At 54.7% G+C, this 17,032-nt stretch overlaps 1 protein-coding gene across 2 annotated transcripts in view; it reads left to right on the forward strand.

The window, feature by feature from the left end:
* Positions 1-625: 625 nt before the first annotated feature.
* Positions 626-17,032, forward strand: part of THBS1 (thrombospondin 1) — a 106,989-nt gene continuing 90,582 nt past the window's right edge. The window contains exons 1-2 of one of the 2 annotated variants that reach the window (XM_085627474.1): positions 626-1,016; positions 11,712-11,805. In XM_085627474.1, the coding sequence (XP_085483600.1) occupies positions 11,739-11,805 (67 nt within the window). In that variant the 5' untranslated portion in view covers positions 626-1,016; positions 11,712-11,738. The remainder of the gene's footprint in view (positions 1,017-11,711; positions 11,806-17,032) is intronic. The other variant, XM_085627475.1, reaches the window with a different exon arrangement.

Raw genomic sequence — 17,032 nt, forward strand, 5'->3', positions numbered from 1 at the left:
AAAAGTGACCAAGGGGGAGGGGGCTGCAGACAAGCCGGGGGCCGGGGCACAACTCTGCCCCAGCACATAGTTTTCTGGGCGCTCGGTAGGAGTCGGACGCAGTCTGCGTGTGGAGGGGTGTTGGGGTGGGGGGGGGGGGGCAGAGAGCGGGGTTGGGGGGCAGCGAGCCCGGACTGGAGTGGGGGGCACAGCTCTGTCCCCAGAACATAGTTTTCTGGGCGCTCGGTCACTAGTGTGCCAGGGGGAGTCAGAAGACGCAGAGGGGTGCAAGAGAGATACCTGGGGGGGGGGGGCAACCAGGCCTGGAGAGCTGGGGGGCACAGCTCTGCCCCCAGCAGATAGTTTTCTGGGCTCTCAGTCACCAGTGTGGATGGGGGAGGGGTACGGGGGGGGGGGTCAGAGCCCAGGCATTCTCCGTCTGATTCTCACATTCCTCAGAATGCGTCAAGGCTCCTTTCATGCGGGAGGGGCCGGGGGGCCATCACCTTCCCTCTCTTTGGAAAGTTGTGGTTCAGTCATTGCATAAACAGGAGCCCGGTTTCCTGCCAGCTGCCCTCTGATTGGCTGAGCGGAGGCGAAGGAATGTGAGGGGCGCTTTAAAGAGGCCGCCCCGGGGCTGGGAGGCAGACGAGACCCAGGGACGGCACTGAGCACCCAGCCGGAGAGAGGCCAAGGAAGGAAGGGTCACACTGAGCCCGCGGAGAGAGAGGGCCACCAGCCGGACCCTACAGAGGCCCTCGCAGCGGAGAGTCCACCAGGTGCAGCCTGGGGAGAGAGGCCAAGGAAAGGAAGGGTCATACTGAGCCCGCGGAGAGGGAGGACAACCAACGGACCCCTGAGGAGAGAGACCCCTGAGAGGAGCGGGGGCACTCACACCTGCAGAGGAACCGCCACACAAAGAGACGTGAAACGGGGCGAACAGAACCCCGAGAACCAACTGGGGACCCTTTATACAAGCTGAGGAGAATCGGACCCTAACAGGAGGACCCCAAGAGAGCGGAGTGGAGACTGAGGAGGTACGGGGCGCCGAGATGTGCACTGAGGATGATGGTGCACTGAGAGGGGCGCCGAGGTGAACTGTGCACTGAGAGGTGCACTGAGGCTGATGGTGCACTGAGAGGGGCGCCGAGGTGGACTGTGCACTGAGAGGTGCACTGAGGCTGATGGTGCACTGAGAGGGGCGCCGAGGTGAACCGTGCACTGAGAGGTGCACTGAGGCTGATGGTGCACTTAGAGGGGCGCCGAGGTGAACTGTGCACTGAGAGGTGCACTGAGGCTGATGGTGCACTGAGAGGGGCGCCGAGGTGGACTGTGCACTGAGAGGTGCACTGAGGCTGATGGTGCACTGAGAGGGGCGCCGAGGTGAACAGTGCACTGAGAGGTGCACTGAGGCTGATTGTGTACTGAGAGGGGCGCCGAGGTGGATTGTGCACTGAGAGGTGCACTGAGGCTGATGGTGCACTGAGAGGTGCAATGAGGATGATTGTGCACTGAGAGGGGCGCCGAGGTGGACTGTGCTCTGAGGGGATGCGCCGAGAGGGGCACTGAGGAGGTATTGTGCAGTGAGGAGATGCTCCGAGAGGGGCACTGTGTGCTAAGGACACTGAGAGGTGTACTGACGAGGCATTGATAAAGGCACCGAAACTGTGCGCTGAGAGGTGCTATGAGGTTAACTGTGCGCTACGGACACTGCGGGGGTGTACTGATGAGGCATTGAGACAAGCACCGACGAGGTACCATGCACTGAGGGGGCAGTGAGGAGGTATTGTGCACTGATGGGGCAGTGAGGAGGTATTGTGCACTGAGGGGGCAGTGAGGAGGTATTGTGCACTGAAGGGGGCAGTGAGGAGGTATTGTGCACTGAGGGGGCAGTGAGGAGGTATTGTGCACTGAGGGGGCAGTGAGGAGGTATTGTGCACTGAAGGGGACAGTGAGGAGATGTTGTGCCCTGAGGGGGCAGTGAGGAGGTGCTGTGAATTGAGGGGGGGCAGTGAGGAGGTATTGTGCACTGAAGAGGGCAGTGAGGAGGTAGTGTGCACTGAGGGGGCAGTGAGGAGGTATTGTGCACTGAAGGGGGCAGTGAGGAGGTATTGTGCACTGAGGGGGCCAGCGAGGAGATGGTGTGCCCTGAGGGGGCAGTGAGGAGGTATTGTGCACTGAGGGGGGCAGGGAGGAGGTGTTGTGCCCTGAGGGGTTCACATAGAGGACAGCGAGAAGACACACTGGGGCGCAGCTCTTGTACTACTGAGGTACCCGAGGGCTTGGCGCTTCTATTAATGGGGTATCTGGAGTAATGCTGCTATCAGAGTGGGACCTGGGTGGGTCAGCACCAGTATACGTGGGGTACCCGTGGTTTAGCGCTGATATTAGCGAGGCACTGGGCTCAGTGCTGCTATGAGCCGGTAGCTGTGGGTCTATGCAGTTAGTATAAGTATATCTGATGGGCCTAGGCGTCTACTAGCAGAGTACCTGTGAGCTTAGGACTAGTATTATTGGGGTACCCGTGAGCTCAGAACTAGTATTATTGGGGTACCTGTGAGCTCAGCACTAGGATTATTGGGGTACCTGTGAGCTCAGCACTAGGATTATTGGGGTACCTGTGAGCTCAGTGCTATTATTGGGTCACCTGTGAGCTCAGCACTAATATTAATGGGGTACTTTTGGGCTTAGCACTATTGTTATTAGGGTACCTGTGACTCCGCACTAGTATTAGTGGGGTACCTGTGGGCTCAGTGCTAGTATTAGTGAGGTACCTGTGGGCTCCGCACTAGTATTAGTGAGGTACCTGTGGGCTCCGCTCCAGTATTAGTGAGGTACCTGTGGGCTCCGCACTAGTATTAGTGAGGTACCTGTGGGCTCCGCTCCAGTATTAGTGAGGTACCTGTGGGCTCAGTGCTAGTATTTCTGAGGTACCTGTGGGCTCCGCACTAGTATTAGTAAGGTACCTGTGACCTCAGCACTTATATTATTGGGGTACCTGTGAGCTCAGTGCTAGTATTATTGGGGTACCTGTGAGCCCAGCACTAATATTATTGGGGTACTTTTGGGCTTAGCACTATTGTTATTGGGGTACCTGTGAGCTCAGCCCTGGTATTAGTGAGGTACCTGTGACTCTGCACTAGTATTAGTGAGGCACCTGTGGCTCCGCACTAGTATTAGCGAGGTACCTGTGGGCTCAGTGCTAGTATTTCTGAGGTACCTGTGGGCTCCTCAATAGTATTAGTGAGGTACCTGTGGGCTCAGTGCTAGTATCAGTGAGGTACCTGTGGGCTCCGCTCCAGTATTTGTGAGGTACCTGTGGCTCCGCACTAGTATTAGTGAGGTACCTGTGGGCTCCGCACTAGTATTAGTGAGGTACCTGTGGGCTCTGCTCCAGTATTAGTGGGGTACCTGTGAGCTCAGCCCTGGTATTAGTGGGGCACCTGTGGCTCCGCACTAGTATTAGTGAGGTACCTGTGGGCTCAGTGCTAGTATTTCTGAGGTACCTGTGGGCTCCATACTAGTATTAGTAAGGTACCTGTGACCTCAGCACTTATATTATTGGGGTACCTGTGAGCTCAGAACTAGTATTATTGGGGTACCTGTGAGCTCAGCACTAGTATTATTGGGGTACCTGTAAGCTCAGCACTTATATTATTGGGGTACCTGTGAGCTCAGTGCTAGTATTATTGGGGTACCTGTGAGCTCAGCACTAATATTATTGGGGTACTTTTGGGCTTAGCACTATTTTTATTGGGGTACCTGGGAGCTCAGCCCTGTTATTAGTGAGGTACCTGTGACTCTGCACTAATATTAGTGAGGCACCTGTGGCTCTGCACTAGTATTAGTCAGGTATCTGTGGGCTCCGTGCTAGTATTTCTGAGGTACCTGTGGGCTCCGCACTAGTATTAGTGAGGTACCTTTGGGCCCAGTGCTAGTATCAGTGAGGTACCTGTGGGCTCCGCACTATTATTAGTGAGGTACCTGTGGTTCTGTGCTAGTATTACTGAGGTACCTGTGGGCTCCGCTCTAATATTAGTGATGTACCTGTAGGCTCCGCTCCAGTATTAGTGAGGTCCCTGTGGCTCCACACTAGTATTAGTGAGGTACCTATGGGCTCAGTGCTAGTATTAGTGAGGTACATGTGGGCTCCGCACTAGTATTAGTGAGGTACCTGTGAGCTCAGCACTAGTATTAGTGAGGTACCTGTGAGCTCAGCACTAGTATTAGTGAGGTACCTGTGAGCTCAGCACTTATATTATTGGGGTACCTGTGAGCTCACAACTAGTATTATTGGGGTACCTGTGACCTCAGCACTTATATTATTGGTGTACCTGTGAGCTCATTGCTAGTATTATTGGGGTACCTGTGAGCTCAACACTAATATTATTGGGGTACTTTTGGGCTTAGCACTATTGTTATTTGGGGTACCTGTGAGCTCAGCCCTGGTATTAGTGAGTTACCTGTGACTCCGCCCTAGTATTAGTGAGGTATCTGTGGGCTCAGTGCTAGTATTTCTGAGGTACCTGTGGGCTCCGCCCTAGTATTAGTGAGGTAACTTTGGGCTCAGTGCTAGTATTTCTGAAGTACCTGTGGGCTCAGCACTAGTATTAGTGAGGTACCTGTAGGCTCAGTGCTAGTATTAATGAGGTACCTCTGGGCTCCGCACTTGTATTAGTGAGGTACCTGTGAGCTCAATGCTAGTATCAGTGAGGTACCTGTGGGCTCTGCTCCAGTATTATTGGGGTACCTGTGAGCTCAGCCCTGGTATTAGTGAGGTACCTGTGGCTCCGCACTAGTATTGGTGAGGTACCTGTGGGCTCAGTGCTAGTATTTCTGAGGTACCTGTGGGCTCAGCACTAGTATTAGTGAGGTACCTGTAGGCTCAGTGCTAGTATTAATGAGGTACCTGTGGGCTCCGCACTTGTATTAGTGAGGTACCTGTGAGCTCAGTGCTAGTATTACTGAGCTACCTGTGGGCTCAGCGCTAGCATCAGTGAGGTACGTGTGGGCTCCACACTAGCATTAGTGGGGTACCTGTGGCTCTGTGCTAGTATTTCTGAGGTACCTGTTAGCTCAGTGCTAGTATCAGTGAGGTACCTGTGGGCTTCGCACTAGTATTAGTGAGGTACCTGTGGGCTCCGCACTAATATTAGTGGGGTACCTGTGGGCTCTGCACTAGTATTAGTGAGGTACCTGTGGCTCTGCGCAGTGAGGTACCTGTGGGCTCACCACTGGTATTAGTGAGGTACCTGTGAGCTCAGCGCTAGTATTAGTGAGGTACCTGCTTACCTGTTTAGTGGTTATCTGTTGGTATAGTAATGATATTACTGGGTCACCTCTGGCTTCAGTGCTGGTTTTATTGGTTAACTGTGGGTTCATTTCTGACATTACTGGGGTACCTCTATATTCAGTACTAGTGTCAGTGGGTACCTGTGGGGTTACTACTGGTATTACGGAAGGTACCTCTGGGTTCAATGCTAGTAATACTGGGGCACCTCTGGGTCCAGTACTGGTGTCAGTGGGTATCTGTGAGTTAGTACTGGTATTACTGAAGGCACCAGTGGGATCAGTGCTGGTATTGCAGAGTACCTGTCGGTTCTAAGTGGTGCATTGTGAGGGGGTACTGAGGAGGTACTGTGTACTGAGCAGATGTGCTGGGATGAGCACGGAGGGGCACCTGTGTGCTAAGGGCACTGAGGGTGTGTACTGAAAAGGTAGTGTGCGCTGGGAGGGGCACTGAGGATGTACTGTGCACTAAGATGGTGCTGTGCTTTCACAGAAGCTGGTTCTGAGCTGGTGTTACTCAATTCCTGTGGGGTTACTGCTGGTATTAATGAGTATCTCTCGGTTCAGTGCTGCTGTTACCGGGTACTTCTGGGGTCTGTGCTGGTGTTACCCAGTACCTCTGGGGTCAGTGCTGGTGTTACCCAGTACCTCTGGGGTCAGTGCTCTGAGTAGTCCTCGGTACCTCTGGGGTCAGTGCTCTGGGGTCAGTGCTGGTGTTACCCAGTACCTCTGGGTTCAGTGCTCTGGGGTCAGTGCTGGTGATACCCAGTACCTCTGGGGTCAGTGCTCTGGGTAGTCCTCGGTACCTCTGGGGTCAGTGCTCTGGGGTCAGTGCTGGGGTTACCCAGTACCTCTGGGGTCAGTGCTCTGGGTAGTCCTCGGTACCTCTGGGGTCAGTGCTCTGGGGTCAGTGCTGGTGTTACCCAGTACCTCTGGGGTCAGTGCTCTGGGGTCAGTGCTCTGGGGTCAGTGCTGGTGTTACCCAGTACCTCTGGGGTCAGTGCTCTGGGTAGTCCTCGGTACCTCTGGGGTCAGTGCTCTGGGTAGTCCTCGGTACCTCTGGGTCAGTGCTCTGGGGTCAGTGCTGGTGTTACCCAGTACCTCTGGGGTCAGTGCTCTGAGTAGTCCTCGGTACCTCTGGGTCAGTGCTCTGGGGTCAGTGCTGGTGTTACCCAGTACCTCTGGGGTCAGTGCTCTGGGGTCAGTGCTCTGGGTAGTCCTCGGTACCTCTGGGTCAGTGCTCTGGGGTCAGTGCTGGTGTTACCCAGTACCTCTGGGGTCAGTGCTCTGGGGTCAGTGCTCTGGGGTCAGTGCTGGTGTTACCCAGTACCTCTGGGGTCAGTGCTCTGGGTAGTCCTCGGTACCTCTGGGGTCAGTGCTCTGGGTAGTCCTCGGTACCTCTGGGTCAGTGCTCTGGGGTCAGTGCTGGTGTTACCCAGTACCTCTGGGGTCAGTGCTCTGGGGTCAGTGCTCTGGGGTCAGTGCTCTGGGGTCAGTGCTCTGGGTAGTCCTCGGTACCTCTGGGGTCAGTGCTCTGGGTAGTCCTCGGTACCTCTGGGGTCAGTGCTCTGAGTAGTCCTCGGTACCTCTGGGGTCAGTGCTCTGGGGTCAGTGCTGGTGTTACCCAGTACCTCTGGGGTCAGTGCTCTGGGTAGTCCTCGGTACCTCTGGGGTCAGTGCTCTGGGTAGTCCTCGGTACCTCTGGGGTCAGTGCTCTGGGTAGTCCTCGGTACCTCTGGGGTCAGTGCTCTGGGGTCAGTGCTGGTGTTACCCAGTACCTCTGGGGTCAGTGCTCTGGGTAGTCCTCGGTACCTCTGGGGTCAGTGCTCTGGGGTCAGTGCTCTGGGTAGTCCTCGGTACCTCTGGGGTCAGTGCTCTGGGTAGTCCTCGGTACCTCTGGGGTCAGTGTTCTGGGTAGTCCTCGGTACCTCTGGGGTCAGTGCTCTGGGGTCAGTGCTGGTGTTACCCAGTACCTCCGGGGTCAGTGCTCTGGGGTCAGTGCTGGTGTTACCCAGTACCTCTGGGGTCAGTGCTCTGGGGTCAGTGCTCTGTGGTCAGTGCTCTGGGTAGTCCTCGGTACCTCTGGGGTCAGTGCTCTGGGTAGTCCTCGGTACCTCTGGGGTCAGTGCTCTGGGTAGGCCTCGGTACCTCTGGGGTCAGTGCTCTGGGTAGTCCTCGGTACCTCTGGGGTCAGTGCTGGTGTTACCCAGTACCTCCGGGGTCAGTGCTCTGGGGTCAGTGCTGGTGTTACCCAGTACCTCTGGGGTCAGTGCTCTGGGGTCAGTGCTCTGGGGTCAGTGCTCTGGGTAGTCCTCGGTACCTCTGGGGTCAGTGCTCTGGGTAGTCCTCGGTACCTCTGGGGTCAGTGCTCTGGGGTCAGTGCTGGTGTTACCCAGTACCTCCGGGGTCAGTGCTCTGGGGTCAGTGCTGGTGTTACCCAGTACCTCTGGGGTCAGTGCTCTGGGGTCAGTGCTCTGGGATCAGTGCTCTGGGTAGTCCTCGGTACCTCTGGGGTCAGTGCTCTGGGTAGTCCTCGGTACCTCTGGGGTCAGTGCTCTGGGTAGTCCTCGGTACCTCTGGGGTCAGTGCTCTGGGTAGTCCTCGGTACCTCTGGGTCGGTGTTGGTAGTAGCCGGGTCTTTGTGGGGCTCTCTGTTGCCATTATTACTGGGTCCCTGTAGGTTTAGTGTTGGTTTTGGGGTGTATGTGGGACTTGCACTAACAGTAGTGATGTGCCTGTGACGTCACTGTTGTTAAACGTTGTGGGCACTGGTGCAGCATTTCATGGTATCAGGACACTTTGTGGATGGAGGGAGTGAGAGGTGACGGATGTCACTGAGTGTTCGGTGCTAAATGATGCTGAAGACAGTTGTGGATGGCAACGAGTGGTGGTGGTGGTTGGCACTGAGTTCCTGGTGTTGGGGGATAATGGATGTGTCCTGGTGGATGGCACTGGCTGCTCAATGGTGGGTGGCAGTGAGGATCTGGTGTTGGGTGGTGCTGGGTGTGCAGTGGTAAATGGCACCGAGTGTGCAGTGGTGAATGACACCGAGTGTGCAGTGGTGAATGGCACCGAGTGTGCAGTGGTGGATGAAACCGAGTGTGCAGTGGTGGATGACACCGAGCGTGCAGTGGTGGATGACACCGAGAGTGCAGTGGTGGTTGACACTGAGTGTGCAGTGGTGTATGACACCGAGTGTGCAGTGGTGAATGACACCGAGTGTGCAGTGGTGAATGGCACCGAGTGTGCAGTGGTGAATGACACCGAGTGTGCAGTGGTGAATGACACAGAGTGTGCAGTGGTGAATGACACTGAGTGTGCAGTGGTGAATGACACCGAGTGTGCAGTGGTGTATGACACCGAGTGTGCAGTGGTGAATGGCACTGAGTGTGCAGTGGTGAATGGCACCGAGTGTGCAGTGGTAAATGACACCGAATGTGCAGTGGTGTATGACACCGAGTGTGCAGTGGTGAATGACACTGAGTGTGCAGTGGTGGATGACACCGAGTGTGCAGTGGTGAATGACACCGAGTGTGCAGTGGTGTATGACACCATGTGTGCAGTGGTGAATGGCACCGAGTGTGCAGTGGTGAATGGCACCGAGTGTGCAGTGGTGAATGGCACTGAGTGTGCAGTGGTGAATGACACTGAGTGTGCAGTGGTGAATGACACTGAGTGTGCAGTGGTGAATGACACTGAGTGTGCAGTGGTGGATGACATCGAGTGTGCAGTGGTGGATGACACCGAGTGTGCAGTGGTGGATGACACCGAGCGTGCAGTGGTGGTTGACACTGAGTGTGCAGTGGTGTATGACACCGAGTGTGCAGTGGTGGATGAAACCGAGTGTGCAGTGGTGGATGACACCGAGTGTGCAGTGGTGGATGACACCGAGATTGCAGTGGTGGATGACACCGAGCGTGCAGTGGTGGTTGACACCGAGTGTGCAGTGGTGGATGACACCAAGCGTGCAGTGGTGGTTGACACCGAGTGTGCAGTGGTGGAGGACACCGAGTGTGCAGTGGTGGATGACACCGAGTGTGCAGTGGTGGATGACACCGAGCGTGCAGTGGTGGTTGACACTGAGTGTGCAGTGGTGTATGACACCGAGTGTGCAGTGGTGGATGAAACCGAGTGTGCAGTGGTGGATGACACCGAGTGTGCAGTGGTGGATGACATCGAGTTTGCAGTGGTGGATGACACCGAGCGTGCAGTGGTGGTTGACACCGAGCGTGCAGTGGTGGATGACACCGAGCGTGCAGTGGTGGTTGACACCGAGTGTGCAGTGGTGGAGGACACCGAGTGTGCAGTGGTGGATGACACCGAGTGTGCAGTGGTGGGCGGTACTGAACCTCAGAGGGTCTCTCTTGCCAGTAAGTCATTGAGTCTTCAGTGGGGGTAGGGAGGAGACACACCTCCCTTGGCAGCAGGACACCGAGTGTGTGGTAGTGGGTGGTACCGAGTGTGCATTAGTAGGTGGCACTGGGTGCTGAGTGGTGGTTAGCGCCGAGTGTGCGCTGGTGAGTGCATTGTGTTGTGTGGTGCTGAGTGTGCAGTGGTGGATGGCACAGAGTGTACAGTGGTGGGTTGTACTGAGTGTGCAGTGGTAGGGGGCACTGGGTGCTGAGTGGTGGTTAGCGGCGAGTGTGCGCTGGTGAGTGCATGGTGTTGTGTGTCGCTGAATGTGCAGTGATAGATGGCACTGAGTGCATGGTGTTGTGTGGTGCCGAGTGTGCAGTGGTGGATGGCACAGAGTAAATGGAGGTGAGTACACGGAGGTGGGTGGCACTGAGGGTGCAGTGGTGGGTGGTACGGAGTGTGCAGTGATAGGTTGTACTGAGTGTGCAGGGGTGGGTGGCACTGAGTGCAAGGTGTTGGGAGATGCTGAGTGTGCAGGGATAGGTGGTTCTGAGTGTGCAGGGGTGAGTGGCACAGAGTGTACGGTGGTGGGTTGTACTGAGTGTGCAGTGGTAGGGGGCACTGGGTGCTGAGTGGTGGTTAGTGCCTTGTGTGCGCTGGTGAGTGCATGGTGTTGTGTGTCGCTGAATGTGCAGTGATAGATGGCACTGAGTGCATGGTGTTGTGTGGTGCCGAGTGTGCAGTGGTGGATGGCACAGAGTAAATGGAGGTGAGTACACGGAGGTGGGTGGCACTGAGGGTGCAGTTGTGGGTGGTACGGAGTGTGCAGTGATAGGTGGTACTGAGTGTGCAGGGGTGGGTGGCACTGAGTGTACGATGTTGGGTGATGCTGAGTGTGCAGGGATAGGTGGTTCTGAGTGTGCAGGGGTGAGTGGCACTGAGTGTACAGTGTTGGGTGATGCTGAGTGTGCAGGGATAGGTGGTAATGAGTGTACCGTGTTGGGTGGCACTGAGTGTACAGTGGTGAATGGTACTGAGTACATTGAGGTGGGTGGCACTGAATGTGCAGTGTTGGGTGGCACTGAGTGTGCAGTGGTGGATGGCACTGAGTACATGGATGTGGGTGGCACCGAGCGTGCAGTGTTGGGTGGCACTGAGTGTGTAGTGTTGGGTGGCACCGAGTGTGCAGTGTTGGGTGGCACTGAGGGTGCAGTGGTGGATGGCAGTGAGTACATGGAGGTGGGTGACACTGAGGGTGCAGTGGTGGGTGGTACTGAGTGTGCAGGGGTGGGTGGCACGGAGTGTACGGTGTTGGGTGATGCTGAGTGTGCAGGCATAGGTGGTTCTGAGTGTGCAGGGGTGAGTGGCACTGAGTGTACAGTGTTGGGTGATGCTGAGTTTGCAGTGATATGTGGTACTGAGTGTACCGTGTTGGGTGGCACTGAGTGTACAGTGGTGAATGGTACTGAGTACATTGAGGTGGGTGGCACTGAATGTGCAGTGTTGGGTGGCAATGAGTGTGCAGTGGTGGATGGCACTGAGTACATGGATGTGGGTGGCATCGAGCGTGCAGTGTTGGGTGGCACTGAGTGTGCAGTGTTGGGTGGCACCGAGTGTGCAGTGTTGGGTGGCACTGAGGGTGCAGTGGTGGATGGCAGTGAATACATGGAGGTGGGTGGCACTGAGGGTGCAGTGGTGGGTGGTACTGAGTGTGCAGGGGTGGGTGGCACGGAGTGTACGGTGTTGGGTGATGCTGAGTGTGCAGTGATAGGTGGTAATGAGTGTGCAGGGGTGAGTTGCACTGAGTGTGCTGTGTTGGGTGGCACTGAGGGTGCAGTGGTGGAAGGCACTGAGTACATGGAGGTGGGTGGCACCGAGCGTGCAGTGTTGGGTGGTACTGAGTGTGCAGTGTTGGGTGGCACTGAGCGTGCAGTGTTGGGTGGCACTGAGGGTGCAGTGGTGGATGGCAGTGAGTACATGGAGGTGGGTGGCATCGAGTGTGAGGTGGCGGCTGCTCATTGGTGGAGGATGTTGCCTCATTCTACCTTTGCTCTGGACCCCAGTTGATGCCTTTTTCTCCTCTTTAGCAGGTCTCGAGGAGAAGGATCGTGGCGATGGCCCTGTATGGAGGACTCTTCCTGCTGCTCATGCTTAGTGTCTGTGGAGCCAAACACATCTCAGGTGAGGGCTTGACTCTGACAGGCTGCAGGGCACGACATGTTATGTGTGTGTGTGTGCATATGTGCACATATATATATCTGTGTGTGTGTGTATGTATATATATTTTGTGCATGTACGTGTTGATGTATGTGTGTGAATGTGCATGTATGTGTGTGTTTGTGTGTAAGAGTGCATGTAGATGTGAGTTTATTTGCATGTATGTATGTTTGCATGCAGGGAAGGGTCAGGAATGCACGTATTTGAGGCAATACGGCGCAATCCTGCCTTTTCTCCTGCTCTGGTGCTTCTGTGGTAGCCTAGCACCAACACCGGCCCCCTTGCACCATGGTTCAAGGGTGCCTTCTTTGCATGCAGGATTGTTTTTAAAACAAACCTGAGAGCCGCATCTTTGTGGCTCATTCCCAGGTCTACCAGTTTTGAAAAATCTGTGAATGCATCAAAAACCCTGGGAGTTATGTGGGTGCTCGTGGGAAGCCTTCCTAGGACAGAGACAGGCAAAGCTGCGTTGATTTACACACGATTCACGAGGGCACGCAGGGTGGCCTAGCGTGGCTTCATAAATGGCCCAGCGTGGCTTCATAAATGGCCCGGCGTGGCTTCATAAATGGCCCGGCGTGGCTTCATAAATGGCCCAGCATGGCTTCATTAATGGCCTAGCGTGGCTTCATAAATGGCCCAGCGTGGCTTCATAAATGGCCCAGCGTGGCTTCATAAATGGCCCAGCGTGGCTTCATAAATGGCCTAGCGTGGCTTCATAAATGGCCCAGCGTGGCTTCATAAATGGCCTAGCGTGGCTTAATAATAGGCCCAGCGTGGCTTCATAAATCGCCTGGCGTGGCTTCATAAATGGCCTAGCGTCGCTTCATAAATGGCCTGGGTGTGGCTTCATAAATGGCCTAGCGTGGCTTAATAAATGGCCCAGCGTGGCTTCATAAATGGCCCAGCGTGGCTTAATAATAGGCCCAGCGTGGCTTCATAAATCGCCTGGCGTGTCTTCATAAATGGCCTGGCGTGGCTTCATAAATGGCCTGGGCGTGGCTTCATAAATGGCCTAGCGTGGCTTCATAAATGGCCTGGGCGTGGCTTCATAAATGGCCTAGCGTGGCTTAATAAATGGCCCAGCGTGCCTTCATAAATGGCCCAGCGTGGCTTAATAATAGGCCCAGCGTGGCTTCATAAATGGCCTTGCGTGGCTTCATAAATGGCCTAGCGTGGCTTCATAAATGGACTAGCGTGGCTTCATAAATGGCCTAGCGTGGCTTCATAAATGGCCCAGCGTGGCTTCATATATGGCCTAGCGTGGCTTCATAAATGGCCCAGCGTGGCTTCATAAATGGCCTAGCGTGGCTTAATAAATGGCCCAGCGTGGCTTCATAAATGGCCTAGCGTGGCTTCATAAATGGACTAGCGTGGCTTCATAAATGGCCCAGCGTGGCTTCATAAATGGCCTAGCGTGGCTTCATAAATGGCCTTGCGTGGCTTCATAAATGGCCTAGCGTGGCTTCATAAATGGCCTAGTTTAGATTAAAGAGATATCACTTGAACAAAACCACCTCTACTACTACCGTGGTTTGGTGTTTTTTGTTTCACCCGCACGGGTCACTTACCTTTTGGGATATTCATTAACATTTCAATCATGTCAAATTCAAGAAGAACAATAAGTTGACACAAATAAGTGAAACATGAATAATAACAAAACCATTGACATTTAACCTCTTCAGTGCCCCGCCCTTTCCACGCCCTGTGCCGGGCGTTGAATTAGCGGGCGGGGTTCATGACGAGATAGTCTCGTCATGGGCACAGCGCAACCGCGCTCCATGACGAGACTATCTCGTCATGGGCACTGAAGGGGTTAAGCTACTGCAGAAACAAACAAAAAAAACAACATATGACATTACAATGAAGAGAAATGGGCCGCCCTTCAATTATCCAAAAACAAATGGCGGCCCAGAGAGCCTACAATTTTCAAAAGCTGAACCTGCCACCAACCACTAGTCAGGGCAATCAGCCTGTTGTGTGTTTAACTCTGACTAGTGGTTGGTGGCAGGTTCAGCTTTTGAAAACTGTAAACTGTCTGGGCCGCCATTTGTTTTTGGATAATTGAAGGGCGGCCCATTCCTCTTCATTGTAATGTCATGTGTTGTGTCTTTTTTGTTTCTGCAGTAGCTTAAATGTCAATGGTTTTGTTATTATTCATGATTCACTTATTTGTGTCAACTTATTGTTCTTCTTGAAATTCAATCAATCAAACATTTGTAGAGCGCATTACTCACCCGTGAGGGTCTCAAGGCGCTTAAGAGGGGGGGCTGCTACTGCTCGAACAGCCAGGCCTTGAGAAGTCTCCTGAAGGTCAGCAGGTCCTGAGTCTGTTGAAGGTGGGTGGGGAGGGTGTTCCATGTCTTGGCGGCGAGGTGGGAGTATGATCTGCCACCAGTGGTCGTTCGGTGGATGCGTGGGACGGTGGCGAGGGCGAGGTCAGCGGAGCGAAGCTGGCGGTTCTGGGTGTAGAAGGTGAGTCGTTTGTTGAGGTATGCTGGTCCGACGTTGAGAAGTGGCTTGTGAGCGTGGGTGAGGAGCTTGAAGGTGGTCCTCTTGTTGACTGGGAGCCAGTGAAGGTCTTTCAGGTGGGGGGTGATGTGGCTGTGGCGAGGGATTCCGAGGATGAGGCGAGCGGAGGCATTCTGAATGCGTTGAAGTCTTTTCTGGAGTTTGGCCGTGGTTCCCGTGTAGAGGGTGCTGCCGTAGTCCAGCCTGCTGCTGACGAGGGCATGGGTGACCGTCCTTCTGGTACCGGTGGGGATCCATCTGTAGATCTTGCGAAGCATGGGGAGGGTGTTGAAGCAGGAGGAGGAGACGGCGTTGACTTGTGGGGTCATTGATAGTGATGAGTCAAGGATGAACCCCAGGTTGCGTGCATGGTCGGTGGATGTCGGTGCAGCTCCCAGCATGGCCGGCTACCAGGAGTCGTCCCAGGTGGAGGGGGTGGAGCCAAGGATGAGGTCCTCCGTCTTGTCAGAGTTCAGTTTCAGGCGACTGTTCTTCATCCATTCAACGACAGCCTTCATTCCTTCATGGAGGTTGGTTTTGGCGGTGGCGGGGTCCTTGGTGAGGGAGAAGATCAGCTGGGTGTCATCGGTGTATGAAATGATGTTGAGGTTGTGTGATCGGACGATGTTGGCGAGCGGTGCCATGTAGATGTTAAAAAGGGTCGGGCTGAGGGATGATCCTTGGGGTATGCCGCAGGGGATCTTGGTGACTTCGGATCGGAATGGAGGGAGGTGGACTCTCTGGGTTCTTCCAGTAAGGAAGGAAATGATCCAGTCCAGGACTTTGTCACGGATACCTGCGTCGTGAAGGCGTGTGCGTAGGGTGTGGTGGCACATGGGGTCGAAGGCTGCCGAGAGGTCCAGGAGGAAAAGGGCCGCGGTTTCGCCATTGTCCAGCAGGGTCCTGATGTCGTCGGTGGCAGTGATGAGAGCAGTTTCGGTGCTGTGGTTGCTGCAGAATCCGCACAGCGGTCGCCATAATGTAGGGGAGGGGGAGAGACGAGGAGCTGGGAGGCGGGAGCAGGGCAGTAGGGGGAAGGGTTAGTGGTGGCGGGAAACCGGAGGGGAGACGAAGGGGAGCAACAGCCCACAGCAAGGGCTGTAAGGGGAACAGAAAACCAAATAAGATGGGTGATCGGCCGGTGTTGAGTTTGTGGAGGATGTTGGCGTCGTAGCGTTGTTGGGTGTCGTGGTGTTCACGGGGGCCAGGGTGTCTGGCCCTGGGCGCGGTCCAGGCGTGGATGGGTGCAGAGGGCCTTGCCGTAGGCAAGCCAGTGGCACGCCAGCGGCGTGCCCGCTGTGCGTGTTCGCTACGCGACCGCACAGGGGTCGCCATAATGTAGGGGAGGGGGAGGGATGAGGAGCTGGGAGGCCGGAGGGGGGCGGTAGGGGGAGGGGTCAGCGGCAGCAGGAAACCGGAGGGGAGACAAAGGGGAGCAACAGCCCACAGCAAGGGCTGTAAGGGGAATTGAAAACCAAATAAGACACAAAACAATTAGTCAACATTAACAAGAGCTGACATGATTGAAATGTTAATGAATATCCCAAAAAGTAAGTGACCTGTGCAGGCGTAACAAAAACACCAAACCAAGTGATATCTCTTTAATCTCGACACCCGGACACCCTGGTGTTTGGAACAATTGCAGTGGCCCAGTTTGGGTGTGTCTAGGACCCAACCCCCTTTTGTTTATAAATGGCCTAGCGTGGCTTCATAAACCACATGTAAGGTTTGCGTTGATGGTGGTGCAAGAGTGACACAAACCGGCTCGTAAATAGGTCCCTCGTGTCCCTGGCTGTGATCATTTTGTCACACAAGGCTGGCCAGAGGTCACTTTGACCTCAATTATTTCAGTACCAAACATGGCGGAGGAAAACTATTTGCAAGAACATGATTGAACAGCAACACAGTTTTTGTAAGAATCGCCACCTTTGGGCGAATAAGAGAAGTGTAAAAGGGGAGGGAAGGGCTCTCTTGGTGTCTGTAGCGGAAAGGCCCAGGCAGCCAATCACGCAGGCCTGGGGGAGGGCGGGAACGCCAGGGTTAGGGGTCATGGTGGACTAGAAGGTTACAGGAAACAAAAAAAGTAAAATAAAACTCGAATCAATAAATAAATATAACAACTGTCACATGAAGCAGAGTACAGGAAACCGAAATGAGTTCAAACAGTAAATGTGACAGAGCCGGAGATGGCGCCTGTCTGTGAGCCCCGCTGTGAGCAGTCAGTCGATCAATCAGTCGATATGCACAGCGCTGCTACTCGCCCCAGAGGGTCTCCAGGCGCTGCAGCCGCCCCCCCCCCCTCTGCCTTCCTGGCCCACTTCAAGAATCGTGTCTCCCCTCACTCTCCCTGGCTCTCGGCTCTCCCCCTCTCAAGCCCTGTGTCTGCAGCTCTCGCCGTTTCTGCCTCTCCTTCCGCCTTTCAGATCTTAGTTTCATTATTTTCCTGTCCCCTCACTTCTTCACCTCGGCGCTTCTTTCTCCTCTTCAGTTGTTATCCTTCACTCCTCCCCCACCTCTCATTTTATCTCTGATTCCCCCTTCCTTTCCCTCCTTCTAATGTCTTGATCCACCCCTCCTTTCCCCCCCTTTTTAATGGATTGATCCCCCCTTCCTTTCCCCCCTTCTAATGTCTTGATCCACCCCTCCTTGTCCCCCCTTCTAATGGATTCACCTCCCGTTC

The sequence above is a fragment of the Triturus cristatus genome, chromosome 9, assembly GCF_964204655.1.
Source record: "Triturus cristatus chromosome 9, aTriCri1.1, whole genome shotgun sequence".
Lineage (NCBI taxonomy): Eukaryota > Metazoa > Chordata > Amphibia > Caudata > Salamandridae > Triturus > Triturus cristatus.